This window comes from Bison bison, unplaced genomic scaffold (assembly GCF_000754665.1).
Source record: "Bison bison bison isolate TAMUID 2011002044 unplaced genomic scaffold, Bison_UMD1.0 scf7180017864280, whole genome shotgun sequence".
Classification (NCBI taxonomy): domain Eukaryota; kingdom Metazoa; phylum Chordata; class Mammalia; order Artiodactyla; family Bovidae; genus Bison; species Bison bison.
Genome location: NW_011494852.1, coordinates 7,894,791 through 7,909,788, shown reverse-complemented (window position 1 = coordinate 7,909,788; position 14,998 = coordinate 7,894,791). Strand labels below are relative to the sequence as shown.

At 52.5% G+C, this 14,998-nt stretch overlaps 1 protein-coding gene across 1 annotated transcript in view; it reads right to left on the bottom strand.

Annotated features, from left to right (window-relative positions):
- Positions 1-3,549: 3,549 nt before the first annotated feature.
- Positions 3,550-14,998, bottom strand: part of SHKBP1 (SH3KBP1 binding protein 1) — a 12,647-nt gene continuing 1,198 nt past the window's right edge. The window contains exons 4-18 of the mRNA XM_010849239.1: positions 14,912-14,985; positions 14,561-14,619; positions 14,257-14,337; positions 13,117-13,278; positions 12,947-13,037; positions 12,660-12,850; positions 11,702-11,817; positions 10,613-10,700; positions 10,368-10,484; positions 7,825-7,995; positions 6,535-6,690; positions 6,022-6,118; positions 4,785-4,963; positions 4,067-4,181; positions 3,550-3,964 (exon numbers count right to left, since the gene is read on the bottom strand). Coding sequence (XP_010847541.1) covers positions 3,733-3,964; positions 4,067-4,181; positions 4,785-4,963; positions 6,022-6,118; positions 6,535-6,690; positions 7,825-7,995; positions 10,368-10,484; positions 10,613-10,700; positions 11,702-11,817; positions 12,660-12,850; positions 12,947-13,037; positions 13,117-13,278; positions 14,257-14,337; positions 14,561-14,619; positions 14,912-14,985 — 1,929 coding nt within the window. The 3' untranslated portion in view covers positions 3,550-3,732. The remainder of the gene's footprint in view (positions 3,965-4,066; positions 4,182-4,784; positions 4,964-6,021; positions 6,119-6,534; positions 6,691-7,824; positions 7,996-10,367; positions 10,485-10,612; positions 10,701-11,701; positions 11,818-12,659; positions 12,851-12,946; positions 13,038-13,116; positions 13,279-14,256; positions 14,338-14,560; positions 14,620-14,911; positions 14,986-14,998) is intronic.

The window sequence follows — 14,998 nt, the reverse complement described above, 5'->3', positions numbered from 1 at the left end:
CTAGTCCCGGGACTTCCCTGGTGGCTCAGTGGTAAAGAATTTGCCTGCCAAAGCAGGAGACACGGATTTGATCCCTGATCCAGGAAAATCCTACATGCCTCGGAGCAGCGAAGCCTGTGCACCACAACTATTAAGCCTGTGTTCTAGAGTTCGGGAACTGCAGCTACTGAGTCCATATGCAGCAACTACTGAAGGTCGCATGCTATAGACCCCTGCCTCACTAGAGAAAAGCCCATGCAGCAATGAAGACCCAGCACAGTCAAAACTAAATAAAATTAAAAGAAGAAAAAAAAAAAAAAAGAATTCCAGTCCCCTCCCTTCCTAGGGACATCTACCACTGGGAGCACCAAGCCACAAGGGGCCTTAGTCCCCACCTGCTCCCACTTTAGTGGGTTTAGGGCTCCAAGCCCTGCTCACAACCGTCCAACTCAGAGGGTCTCAAGCCCAGGCCAGTCCTTTCATTATAAATTCAAGGCTCCACTTTTCTTGGAATTAAAAACCCTCTCTTCTCCCAAAGGCATCAGCGCTTTAGAGCCTGAACCCCAGTTCCCCATCCCTTCTCCTCTGAGTTTCAGACCAAATCCTTTCCCACAAGAATTAGGCTGAGGCCCCACACTTAGGGTGCCAAACCCTACCCACTTCTTGTTGCCCCTCCAGGGGTTCCAAACCCTAAGGTTTCCAGGTCTGTAGCCTTAGCCCCACCCTGAGTAGATCCCAGGCTCCACCCACACAGGGTACCGGGCCTGACCAAAGGGCTGACTCCAGACTAAGAACAGCAATCAATTCAGCTTCGACCTCATCCCCGACTCCTGCTCCTTCTTCCAGGGGGTGTGCAAGGGGGACAGGGGGTCTCTTCACCCTCCCTCCTTACCTTGAGGCATACGGGCTGATTCACACAGACACATGCACCCGTCACCACCACCCACAGTCTCCACCCAACACTGCCACCCATAAGTCTGGGCTCACACACTGTCCAGGACACACAGCCTCTTGGAGCAGGAATGATGGCACTCAGGCCCCATTCAGGGACGTCCGTGGGCTGTCCCTGCTCAATGATGGAGTGCCCGGCTCTGCCCACTGAATGTGCTGTGGGCTGTGTCCCTGTCTTCGTGTGGCTCCCATGATCCCTGCTGACATGGCCCTGCAGGACGATGTGGCCCTGCTCCCATTGCCCCCCTCCCCATCTCCTACCCTGTAGCTGGAGCATTTGCTGGGGGCGCTGCCGAAATTTCTCTCTTCTGCTTGGGATTCAGGGCATCTTCAATGCTCGTTGCTAGGCAACAGCCTCTGGCTCACCACTGCAACTTCCGGGGATGGCTTTGGCTTCCCCTCCCCCCAGAATTTGGAGTTCCCAGCTCCCAGTCCCTCCCTATCAGTGCTACTACCCCCCAGGGTTGTTTCTATGTCACTCCCGGATCCTGATCTGATCTCAATCCTTCAGAATCTCTCAGAGTTCTAGAGTCCTGGCATTCCAGAAGCTTCCTCCATTGTATGTGCTCACACATAGGGTTTTACCTTGGTATGAAAAACAAAAACAAACAAATCTCTTTAGTATTCTAGATTTTCTGACATTCTCACCCTCAGTTCTAGGATCACTAGTATCCCAAAACAGTATTCTGGATTCCCTGGCATGGAAAAAACTCTCTCAATATTCCAGCTCTATGAGCATCACAAAATACCCGCATATTCTAGAGCACAGACATTTCAGAATACTCATGTTTTAGACTCACTCATCTTTTAGGGCTCATGTTCTAGATTCTCTGGCAATCCAGAGCCCATTGATATTATGGATTTCTTAGAATGCAAAGCAATCCTCTAGTGATCTAGAAGGGTTGACATTCCAGAACACTGCTATGCTCTAGATTTCCTAGTAATCCAGATTCTTTTCTATGTCCTACAATTCTCAGCATTCTAGAATCTCTGGCTTGTAAAACATTCCTACTGGGATAGGCATTCTAGAACACTCTTCAGTTCTAGAATCATCAAATTTCCAGGTTGTTTTTCAGAAACTTCTGCAGTGTGGATTCTTTGATAGGCAGGGGAGAAGCCTAATATTGTTCATGCACTAACACTATAGAATATTCCTGTGTTCTAGATCGCCTAACATTCTGCCAAGTTACAGAAGTTCTGGCATCCCAGAAACCCTGGACTTCTAGAACTAGCACACTCTAAAATCCCTTGTTCTTAGTTGACCTACTTTCTCTTTTTTTCATTGACCCAAGGAAAAGATGCAGAAAACTTTCCTGAGGAGCTGCCAGAGGAATAGGTATTATCTGGAGGAAAATCTCAAGGATGTCAGGCTGGGGCAAGCTGATGCCATCCTATACACCTTCTCTGTTGTGAGCAAGAGAGGGGTAAAGACTGGGCAGCCGGAGATGTGGAGGGGCAAGGTGTTTGCAGTAGTGAGGTTTGGGGCACAAATGTCACCTAGCCGACAGCTGTGTTTCTGCCAGCCTGTACCTATTCATCCCTGTTTGTGGTAATAGTATCCTGATTCACCTTTAAGGAGCTCTTCCTTCACTCTGTCAGCATGGGGCTGACCTCACTGCCTGGCTTGTGAGGGTACATGATCCCTGGAAAGACACAATGATTGCTTCAGGAATGGCCAGCCCATTCAGTTTAAGCCAGTGAGGATCAATACTGTGATTCTGCTGCTACAAAGAGACATGACTCTTGTCATGTATGGATATGAGAGCTGGATCATAACGAAGGTTGAGTGCTGCAGAATTGATGCTTTTGAACTGTGGTGCTGGAGAAGACTCTTGAGAGTCCCTTGGACAGCAAGGAGATCAAACCAGTCAATCTTAAAGGAAATCAACCCTGAATACTCATTGGAAGGACTGATGCTGAAGCTGAAACTCCAATACTTTGGCCACTTGATGTGAACAGCTGACTCATTGGAAAAGACCTGGATGCTGGCAAAGGTTGAAGACAGAAGGAGAAGAGGGTGACAGAGGATGAGATGGTTGGATAGCATCATGGATTCAATCGACATGAGCTTGGGCAAACTCTGGGAGATGGTGAGGGACAGGGAAGCCTGGTGTGCTACAGTCCATGGGATCATGAAGAGCTGGACATGGCTTGGAGACTGAACAACAACAGAGACAAAAAGTTGCTAAGGAGCTATGTGGAGTCATCTTGGCACAGAGCGCGGAAAACCTGACTGAGAATGATCTCAGAGGAGAAGAAAGCCAAAGGATGGAGAGACATTCCGGATGAGTATTTGAGCCCTGGATCCAGCCATGCCTGAAGCCAGAGTGTAAACGAATTCCCCTTCTTCACTTAAACTGAGAGAGACAGATGTCCCTGAATCTACAGCCAGGGACCTGATGGGGTACTGCATCTCTCTCACCCTTTCCCTGCTGCTGCTGTTGCTGCTGCTAAGTCGCTTCAGTCGTGTCCGACTCTGTGGGACCCCAAAGATGGCAGCCCACCAGGCTCCTCTGTCCATGGGATTCTCCAGGCAAGAGTACTGGAGTGGGCTGCCATTGCCCTCTCTGCACCCTTTCCCTAGGGGTCCCCAAACCCTCTAAGAATGTACCCAAAGCATTGGCAGTGAGAACTTTATTAAGGAAGGGTGACTTTGGCTCCAGACAAGGGAGATGGTGGGGAGGCGGGGTGTCTCGTAACAGTAGGAGGCCCTGGCCCTCAACCCAGGGCTCTGACAGAAAGCGAGGGAGGCACCTGAGTTCCCCAGGACCTGGATATCCCAAGGCACCATGGCAGCTGTGTTCAGAAGGAAGTTTCATTGAGCTTCGTCTTGGGGGGTACGAGGGGTGCTCCGAGACCCGAGGAGGGCCGGGGGGCTGGTGTTGGTGGCCGCCGGGGCTCCGGTCCGCTCCGCACCAGTTCCTGGCAGCGCTCCACAAAGCTGCCTCCCCCGCGGCGCTGGGCCTCGGCCTGTGGGGGGCTTGGGCTCCCCCGACGGCTGGACAGGGAGGTGTTGCTGAAGGCTGAGTGGAGACTGAGGAGGTGATGAGGGTCAATGAAGGGCGTCAGGATGGAGCTGGGTCCCCCTCCCATAAGGCCACCATTTTCTGCCCTCTCCCCCATTGGTCATGCCTACCTGGTGAGAGAGGTCCGAGGTGAAGGGCTGGGGAGAGAGCCCCTGGAGGAAGCCAGCGGGGCTAGGTCACACTGCTCCAGCTGTTCCATCAGCTCTTCCTCTGTCAGGCCCCCTGCTGGGGGGCAAGGAAGCAGGGTCAGGAGCAAGACAGGGGTCATAGGCCAAGGGACAGAGGTCATGTGCAAAGACTGAGGTCGGGATAGGAAAAAAGGTGCAGAGGTCAAGGAACAAGGGTCAGAAGCTAAGAGAGACAGGTTAGAAAGCAAGGGCAAGGGGGCTTCCCTGGTGGCTCGGTAATAAAAAATCACCTGCCAACGCAGGAGACACAGGTTCGAACCGTGTTCTGGGAAGATCCCACATGCCACGGAGCAACTAAGCCCCTGCACCACAACTATTTAGCCTGTGCTCTAGAGCCCAAGAGGCTCAACAGCTGAAACCAGTAAACCCTGTGCTCTCCAACAAGAGAAGTCACTGCGATGAGAAGCCCGAGCACCGCAGCTGGAGAGCAGGCCCTGCTCATCGAAACCAGAGAAAGCCTGCTCGAAGCAACGAAGACCAAGCACAGCCGAAACTAACTAACTAAATAAAATTATATTTAAAAAGCAAGGGTAAGGAGGGGTTGAGGGTAAGGGGTCAGAAGGTCAGGGCTTGGGGAGGGCAGTCATGGCGAAGAAGGTTGTGGAGAGGGGTTCAGGGTGAGTCTGTGTGGTGGGAGTACCAGGGGCCTGGCCGAGGCCATCCATGGCGGTGGTCAGGTCCCACATGGCCAGGCTGCCGTTGGCCTGGCCGGTGAGCAGGTAGCGCCGGGGCCGGGAGCCAAGCCTCCGGGAGCCCTCACACTCCAGCACCGTGAAGGCGGTGGTGGGTGAGCCGTCCACGGAGCGCACGGAGCACACCCTGAGAGGGGAGGGCACAGGGGTACCTTGGTCACGCCAGAGCCTGGCCTGCTCCCTCTTCTTGTCCTTTACCCTTCTCGGGCCTCAGTCTCCACCATTATGACTTCCCTTCCTGCCTCTCCGATGACCACCCAAGCTTCTCCGTCACTCCCAGATCTTGGGTTCCAGCCCTGCGGGTCCAGTGCCCTCGTGGATGTCCCCAGCCCCACACACCCATCATGGTACCTAAATGGGACTCTCCCCAGACCTGTTGCCCTCCCTGCTCCTGATCCAGGAGAACGGTGCTCCCTCACTTGCCAGCATTACCCACGGTGGGTCCACTCAGCCTCCTGCCTCTCTCCCTGGACCCCTTCCCCCATCCCCATCTGGCCCTGGTCAAGCCCTGCCCTCTCCGGCCAGCCATCTGTCCCAGCCTCCTCCCTGGGCTCTTGGCCTCCTCTCTTCCAACCTCCAATCCATCCCCCTGAGCACAGCCTTGGCTCCCAGAACACGCAGGACAGTCTTGTTTCTTCCATACTACTGGCAAGGCTCCGCCCCGCTACAGCCTCAACGCTTACCTCCAGTTCTGTGCTCCAGCCCCCAGAGACTGCAAGCACGTCTCTGGTTACCCTCTTTGGCCATTCCAGCCTTGGCACATGCTGCCCATTCAGCCAGGCACGCCTATCCCCTCCCTCCTTTCTTCTCTTTGCTCCTATTTATCCTCAAGGTCTTTGTTCAGAGGCTCCTCTTCAAGAGACCCCTGTTCTCAGGCTGACGCAAGCACTGCCTCTGGGTTCTCATGGTTTCCCATCCTTCCCCCATCCCAGCCCTCACTGCCCCCAGCCCCCATCCAGGCCACAACTACACAAGTACCTGGGGTTGTTCCAGCTTCACTCTCATTCACACCTGTCACACCTTTGATACCCTCAGGCCCTACACCTAGGGCCAGGCTTGCGCTCCTTCCCAGCCTCAGCTCCTGCTGTGCCCCGTTGGCTGAGATGCCCTTCTGACCTCTGTGACCCAGCTGGCATACTGCCTTCTGCTCTGACCACCCTCCCTGTTTGATGGGATGGTCCTCACCGCTGGCCAGTGGAGGAAAGACGCACGAACAGCTGGCTGGCACTTGGCACCACCTTCTGAATGAACACTTGCTGGTCATCTCGCTCACCGTAGGGGCCTGGGCCAGGTAGAGGGGGGCTGTCAGGGCCAGCTGGGGTCTCTGGGACCTCTAGACCCTAAGACTCTGCCCCTTTCCCCACAGTTGAATCTCCCAACCCAGGACTAGGTCTCCATCCCCAGGATGCTGGAGCTGGGCAAGGTCAGAGAGGGTCAAGGGTCAGCAATAGTCAGTGGAATTCAGGCACATCCAGGGGAGTATCCTGGATCGGCAGGGATCGGTGGGGGTAACAGAATCCAAGCGGGGCAGCTGGGAGTAATTGGCGGTCAGGAGGGGTTGGGTGGTGGTCAGTGGAGGTCAACTCCATCATTTGGGTGGGTCAAGAGAGGCCTTCAGGGGTGAGGAAAGGGATCAGTGGAGGCGGGTGGAGGTCATGCAGGGTCTGTGGGGGTGGGGGCCCAGGGGCTAGGAGGCACCAATGTCATTGCCAGCACTGCAGCCACCATGCCCGTCGGCCGACTCCAATGCCAGGATCTTGAACGAAGCCAGAGGAGTGGAGCCGGGCTGGGTGGAAATCATGCCGCGGAAGCGAGTCACGGACCATGTCCGCACGTGGTTGCTGTCGGCACAAACTGGGGAGCCAGAAGGCAGCAGCAGGTCAGGCCTGGTGGGGGAATGGCCACTGCCTGACCTTCCTGAGCCCCGAGATGACCTCCTTTCCAAGGTGTCAGGATCCCGGCCCCCTCTGAATTCTTCCCTTTCTTCATCCTCTCTTCCCCAGAATTCTAAAGTTACCAACCCTGTTGGCTCTGCCTCCAAGTCATTCCAGAGGCTGATCTTGCCTTTCCCTGCCCACTGACCCCAACCCCCCCACCACGGTCCTGTCTGCCTCATCTTCTGCCTGGACCATCACAACAGCCTCCACCCTGGCCTTCCTGCCCCCTAGTCTGTCCCCATGTTCAGTCAGAGGGACCCTGTGAGCACTTGCATCAGGCCACAGCCCTCCTCTGCTGGGAGCCCTCCTGCGGTGCCATCTCACTCAGGCTTAAGGACCAAGTCTTCTCCGGGGTTACAAGGTCCCCCGACCTACCCCATCAGCCCCCACCCTCTTCCTCCCCCACTCTACTCTGGGCTTCCTTCGGTATGTCAGTTGTCCTCCCGTTTGACAGCCTTTGCAGTGCCTGTTCCCTTTGCCGGGAATGCTTGTCCCCATTGATTTGCGCTGCTCATTGCTGTTCAAAGCGCCTTCATCAGGAACCACGTACTCTCATGACCCTGGTGCTCTCTAGTCTCTCACACAGCCTTGTTTTTATTCACGGCCCCCATCATTGTCAGATAGTGATTTAGATTTGTATTGATTTATCATCTGCTGCCCCAACTAGGGGGCTTCCCTGGTGGCTTAGAGGGTAAAGCATCTGCCTGCAACGCGGGAGACCTGGGTTCAATCCCTGGGTCAGGAAGATCCCCTGGAGAAGGAAATGGCAACCCACTCCAGTACTCTTGCCTGTCAGCTCCAAGGGTAGGGACTTGGCCTGTCTTGCTTATCACAGTATCCCTGGCCTGAAAATGGTGAAATTGATGAATTCTCCCCTCTCCTGGCAATTCACTCTGCCCCAGACTGCTCCCCTTCACGGAATTCTCTGGAGGCCACTCCCCACACCATGCCCCTCCCCAGTGGAGACCCTCATCCGCCTGGCCTCACGGTCCCAGCGGAGCCATCCCTCTTGCAGGGAGAAAGATGCCCGGGGCAGCTGGATGAGACTCACCCGAGATGAGGTGCTTCTCCGAGAGCATGATCTTGGTGACAGGGCTGCGGTGCACGGTGAAGGTCTGGAAGAGCTGAGGCCCCGAGCCCACTGTCTCGGGGTGCTGCACGATGACCCGCACACCCCCTGAGCTGGTCCCGTAGGCGATTTCAATCCAGTTTCCACTGTCGCCTGGTGAGGAGCCAGGGAGGAAGAAAGGGACGGGGTCACAGACAGACAGAAACTGGGGCAGAGAGAAAGAGTCAGCAAGGAACAGACACGGAGTCAGAAAGTAAAGAGGAGGGGAGAGAACAAGGAGGCAAGACATGGGAAACGGAAGAGAGAGGGACGGAGCAGACAAAGAGAACCAGAGACAGAAATGAAGACACAGAGACAGAGCTAAGAGGAGTGGGGGGAGAGAGAGAGAAACAGAGAAAGACGTAGAAACAGGGAGGGTTATAGAGACAGAGGCTGACAGAGAGAAAGACGGAATTTGAGGAAAACAGAGAAACATGGAAAGGGACATACAGACAGATAGCAGTGAGAATCCCCTGGCAATTCAGTGGTTAGGACTCAGCACTTTCACTACCGTGGCCAGGGTTCCATCCCTGGTCAGGGAACTAAGATCCTGCAAGCTGCACAGTGGGGAAAAACGGAAAAAGAAAAAAACGACAGCAAGACAAGAAAATGCAACCCTGTGTGCCTGAGGGACTCCTCCCCCATTGCCAACTTTCCACAGGGGAAAAGGTATGTTGTAATGTTACAGACTTAATGGGCCATCTTAAAGAATGTGGGTAAAAGGTGGTTTTAATATTTTGTGCAAGAGTTAAAAGCAATGAATTCAGGTGATGCGTAGCAACATGGACGGACATTTAATTTAAGGCAGGATAAGTGAAGTGAAAATCGCTCAGTCGTGTCCGACTCTTTGCGACCCCATGGACTATACAGTCCATGGAAATCTCCAGGCCAGAATACTGGAGTGGGTAGCCTTTCCCTTCTCTAGGGGATCTTCCCAATCCAGGGATTGAACCCAGGTCTCCCACATTGCAGGCAGATTCTTTACCAGCTGAGCCACAAGGGAAGCTTAGGCAGGATGGATCAAAGTAAAATATATAAACTGAGATATATACTCAATACTGTTTATGCAAATTCAAAAACATGTCCATAATACGTGCTTTTTAAGGGCACATACAAATGAAAAGCTAAATGTTAAACACGCATGACAGAACAGTGGCATGTGGTGAGGAGAAAAGGAGTAAGTCAATGAAATAAGAAAAGGGCCCTTGGGAACTCCCTGGCAGTCCAGTGGTTGGGGCTCCGCATGCTCACTGCCAAGGACCTGGGTTTGATCCCTGGCAGGGAATTAAGATCCCACAAATTGTGAGGCATGGCCAAAAATAAGTAAATAAAGTTTAAAAAGAAAGAAAGAAAGGGGATTTATGTGATGGCTGTGAAGTTAAATGTATTATTAGTTTACTACTGCTAGAAAAAATGTACTACTGTGACCTCTACCTCACACCACACACCAAAGTTAATCTGAAATGGAACAGGGACCTATGTGTAAAAGCGAAATATGCAAAGCTTCTAGAAGAAAATATAGGAAATAAGTCTTTGCAATCTGCAAGTAGGCAAAGACATCTTAAGCTCCAGAAAGCACTAACCATAAAATAAAATTAATCATTATGCAAAGTGAAAAAAGCCAGACACAAAAAGCCACATGCTGTATGATTTCCTTTACACGAAACATCTAGAACAGGCAGATCCACAGAGACAGAAAGCGGGTTAGAGGTGCCCAGGGGCAGTCAGCAGGGAGGACAGGTGTGACTGCCGACGAGCGTGGGGTTTCTCTTTCGGTGCTGAGAACGTTCTGGAGTTAGATAGTGGTGATGGTGGCACAGCTTTGTGAATCTGCTAAAAAAATCACTGAATTGTGGACTTTATGGGGTAGAGATTGTATCTCAATAAAAAGAAATAAAAAATCAATCTATTTCTCTGCATTTGCGATCAAGAAAACAAAACACAAAGACTGCTCCAAGTGAGAGAACTCAGCTTCACCCCGTGTAAGACACACATCCTCTTTTTGTTTGTGTTTATTTAGGATATTTTTTTTTTGAGGGGGGGAGTACAGTTTGGCCACAACCTGAGGCTAATGGAATTTTAGTTCCCTGACCAGGACTTGAACCCAGACCCTCCGCAGTGAGGGCATGGAGTCCTAACGGCTGGACGGCTAGGGAATTCTCGAGTCACACATCCTCTTTGTTTTGGTAGCGTGCAAGCATCACGCCCTGATCACAGATGGGAAAGAAACACCAAGAAGAACTACAAGAGGCCAGCTTTGCCGTTGGTGGAGAAGCCTGCCATGGCTAGCAGCTAGCACAGTGCTTACATGTGAGTGGTGCTCAGTAACTGTGGAATGACTGAATGGGTTGAATCTGTCTCCTTCTCAATATATCTCACTGGCCCATGCTACGCAAGTGTCAAGTGGTAGGGAGACTGCTGTGGGCTGGGGCTGGGGCTGGGGCTGGCTGCTCGTGGCAGAGGGGCAAGGCTGAGCCATAGCTTACTGGTCTTGGGGGTGAGGTAGACACTCAGGGCTGTGACCCCATCCTCTGCCGGGTCCCGGTAGAGCTCGCTGACCAGAAGGTCGTTGTCCTTCATGCGTAGGGGGAATTTCTGCACATCTGGCGGCGGCGGGGGTGAGGGGGACACGGAGGATAAGTGGGTCGGCTCAAGGTAGCCCAGCCTTTCCCCTCCTCTCCCACCTCCGAGGGGAGGCTCTTGGATAGCTGGGGTGCTGGCCACTGCTCACCCACATAGTAGATGGAGCCGTTGTTGCAGCCCAGGAGCAGGAAGGAGCCTGCAGCGTCGTAACTGGTGATGGGTTGCACCTCCTGGACCTGGGGGCGGGGAGGGCTGTGGCCAGGGTGACCCTCCCTGCGGCGCCCCTCCCGGCAGGCCTTCGCCTCTCTGCTCCAGCACCACCCACCAGGCAGGGCTTCTAGGCTCCCTCCTCCCCAGCCTTGCCTGGTCCGGGTCTGCACCCTTGACGTCTGTCTCTGAACGACTCTTGCTGGCGCTATTTCTTAGTCTCTCCTTGACTTTGTACTTCTGACATCCCAACTTTTTTTTTTTTTTTTGGTCAGGCTGTGCAGCTTGCAGGATCGTAGTTCCCCAACCAGGGATTGAACTTGGACCACAGCACTGAAAGCGCACAGTCCTAACCTCTGGACCGCCAGGGAATTCCCCGACATTTCTTTTTTTGTTTGGTTGTTTTCTTTTATTTATTATCCCTGAGATTTCTTTATTCATCTCCATCTACCTCCCTGTGGTGCCTTCATCTACCACAATCATTTAGTCTAGGTCTCTCTCCATCCACCCTCTTTCTCGCTCTCTCTCTTGCCTCTGACTTCCTGTTTCTATTTATTTCTCTCCATTTCTGTTTCTTTCTCTCTCCTTTCTTTGCTTGTCCATCTCTCTCACCCAAACTTACACTTTAGAAAACAACGCTGTAGGTGTATATATATGTTGTACACACACACACACACACATATTTTACATGATGGACAGAGCCTGGGGTGAGTGCAAAGAGAATGACAGACGTTTGCACATATGTCTTGGTTTCAGCCTCCTACACCATCTCCCCTTACCTGCTTGGCCGCCCCAGTGCCTGGAGATCCCTCTCTTCCTTTCCAAAGCCACCCATCCTTCATGTCAGCTCAGCAGCCCCAGATCCTCATTAGGCCTTTATCATACCCCACCTCACCCTGACACTGCATCTGGCCCACTACCAGATTCTTTGGTTCTTTCCCGGTCAGGTGGGCCAGAAAGCAACGCCTCCTTGGGTCTGGCTGGTCTGGACACCTGGGAAGGAGGCAGCCAGGCTGGCCAGCTCCCTGACCTGCCAGTGCTTGGTGACAGCGTTCCACACGCCGATACGCCCTGTGTGGCTTGTGGCGATGAGCTGGTTCCCAACGAAGAACAAGGCTTCCACAGGCACCCCCAGGTGGAAGACTCCTGCAGAAGGTGAGAAGGGCTTGGCCAGGACCCCCTCTCACAGCGGGATAAGTGGGGTGGCAGGGAGAACTCCGAGGGCCAGAGGATTCAATTCAGTCATAGAGTCTTTACAGACTAGAGGATTCCAGCAGGAATTACAGAGGATTATGATGGGCTGGATTCCTGCTGGGGTGTGGGACTCTAACGGGGTGTGGAATTCAGCTGAGATTTTCAACAAAGGCAAAAAACCCTATGGGTGGCAGGGTATTCTCACGAGGATTAAGATTGGTCAGGGAACAGACTAGTCTAAGGAGTCAGATTTCTTCTAATGGGAACAGATTCTAACAGGTTTGGGGATTCTACTGGCATGGAGAATTCGACCAAAGCAAAGAGATCTAACAGGGCCGTGAATTTTGACATAGGAGAGAACTGTATGTGGGTGGATTTTTCCACCAGACCAAAGAATGCTAATGGGATACAGAATTTCAAAGGGTTGGCACATTGTAACAACACGAAGTCTTATAGGTATGAGAATTGTGTAGGGTGGCTGTTTTAACAAGCCACAGGTTGGAGCAGAATTATAAAGGGTGAAAGGGTTCTAGAAAAAGCCTGGGGCCATAACTATCTCAGAAAGAAAGTGAAAGTGTTGGTCGCTCAGTTGTGCCCAACTCTTTGGGACCCCATGGATTGCAGCCCACCAGGCTCCTCTGTTCATGAAATTCTCCAGGCAAGAATACTGGAATGGGTTGCCCTTCCCTTCTCTGGGGGATCTTCCTGACCCAAGGATCGAATCTGGGTCTCTTGCATCGCAGGCAGATTCTTTACCGCTGAGCCACCAGGGAAGCCCAGGCTCCCTCTCTTACCTATCTCAGAGCCACCGCCTTCTGGCTGCAGAGCCCACAGCAGGATCTCGCTGCCTGTGGCTACTGCCACCATCTTGTCATGCTCTCCCAAGGCCCCACCAAGCACCCGGGCTGTGAGTGCCAGGCGCTCAATGGGCCAGTCCAGGCGGGGACTGGAGAATACCAGCTGCCAGCCGGAGGCTTCCTTCAGCCTGGAGGATTGGGGGACATCATCAATCTTCACCCTGAGCATCCCCTACCCGCATCAATGGGGCTCAAGGCCACCTCCCACCACCCTCTCTGAGCACCTATAGCAGACAAGAAACTGGGTATAGGCCACGGCGATCCAGTTGTGGTGTCCGCACACCAGGCGCACCATCCCCGGCTCCTCGGGTAGCCCTTAGGGGGAAAGGCAGGGATCAGGGCAGGGTCACAGGGCCCATTGGCTACCCCGATCTCCCATGAGACAGAAATGTACCTGATGGGGAGGGAGGGGATTTCTCATCCAGCATTCGGCCCAGCAGCCCTGCATTGCCCAGGTTGGGGGGCATCGTGTTGCTCCGTCGGACAGGGGCTGGGCGACCCCCTGCTTGCTGGGGCCCCACCAGGCTGTGCCGGTTCCGCCGCTTCACCGGGAACACTATGGCAGAAAGAAGGGGCAGAGCAACAATCGTTGTAATAACTGTAAAAACTGTCACAGAGCAAACACTTGAAATGTGCCAGATACTGATTTTCCCACACAGGTAGCATCGTCTCCTAGAGAAAAGATTTTTGGTGGTGCAGGGACATGGCATTAAGTGACACTGAATCACATTGAGCTGCTCCCTTATCAGTTCCTTTGAGCCCATCACAAAGAATCAGTTTGGGGCTGCGATGATAATGAAACCCCTTCAATATATGTTAATCTTTCTTTTTAAGAAATGGAAGCCTGTTCCCTTGGCAGGCAACAGCATCTACCCAGAGTTTAATTACACTGTTATGTTTAAGGGTTATTTCATGTCCACTTATTTATGGCATAAATGGCAGTGATATAAAGCTTCTATTTATAATGATAATAAAAAAATACAGAATCAAACTTAGCTAAGAGAACAGTAGGTCTTCATATTTGGCAAACTTCATGAAGGTGACAGGTACTGACTGAAGTTAGGGAAATAAACTCATAAATTGAACTCCCCAATGCTGTTCCTTCTACCAATCAGCAAAGCATAGTAGACTACAGTTCCCAATAACCACTGGGGCATATTTTCCATGACCAGTGGGCTGGCTGCTCCCTGGGGATTACAGTCAATAACTCTCCTTTAATATTTCTCCCCTCCATGCAAAGGACACCAGTTCTCCCTAAGACTCTCTACAAGGAAATCAAAACTGGACTACAACTTCCATCAGGCTCCAAGGCAAGCTGGAGCCTCAAGGGGACTAGATTGGCCCATTGCCTCATTGGAAATGCAGTTTCCTACTTCCTTCCCAAGCATTAGTCAAAGCATCTGATGTAGAACTACAACTCCCATAGTGTCTCAGGGATCACAGCTGAGGCAAGCAAGGGCTGCAGCCTTATGGGAAATGTAGTCTTTAATCCCCCACCCTCCATTCCCACCCTGTATTCCTTAATAGTTCCCACCTGGTGGAGGCAGGTAACCAGTAAAGAGGACGTTTCCACAAGAAGATCGATCCAACTCTTCAAGAAGCTGTAGACGACGAACTGAGGCAGAAGGACTCACAGGCTGGGACTTGGAGAAGGCTGAGGTAACCTTTCCCCCTCCCCCATCTCCTCCACAGAATACCACCACTCCCCTGAGACTCAGGACCACCGAATCCAGTGTTCTCAGCTCTAACCCCACCTTCTTTCAGAAGTGAGGAGAAAGAGGGAGTATCATTAGAGGGCTGGTTTTCTATGAGGATGCTAAGGGGGTGGGCCCACTTACCCAGAGGAGTCAGCCCATAGAACTGGGCTTCATGGAGGAGACTGGAACCGTGGACACCCCTGGGTAGTAGAATTGACTAGGTGTCAGGGTCTGGGGAGTGGGAGTGGGCAGAGAATTCTGAGGACCAAGTTTTTGAAACTGCACAGAGAATCTCAAGAGATAGCAAATGTGGATGGTATCAAGATTCTAAAGAAGAAATTATCTGGGTGGTGAAAGTGTGTGTGTGTGTGTGTGTGTGTGTGTGTGTTGGGGAGGGATATTCTAAAGAACTTAAGTGAACATTCTGAGGGGAAGAAGAGACTTCTCAAGGGGTAAAGACGTGGGGGACTCCCCATTATCTTCCATGCCCACCTAGGGTCCAACTCTTTGGTGCGCAGGAAGTTGAGGATGGGAGCGAAGACGGTGGGGTCCCTGTCGATGAAGATCTGCGGGGAAGGG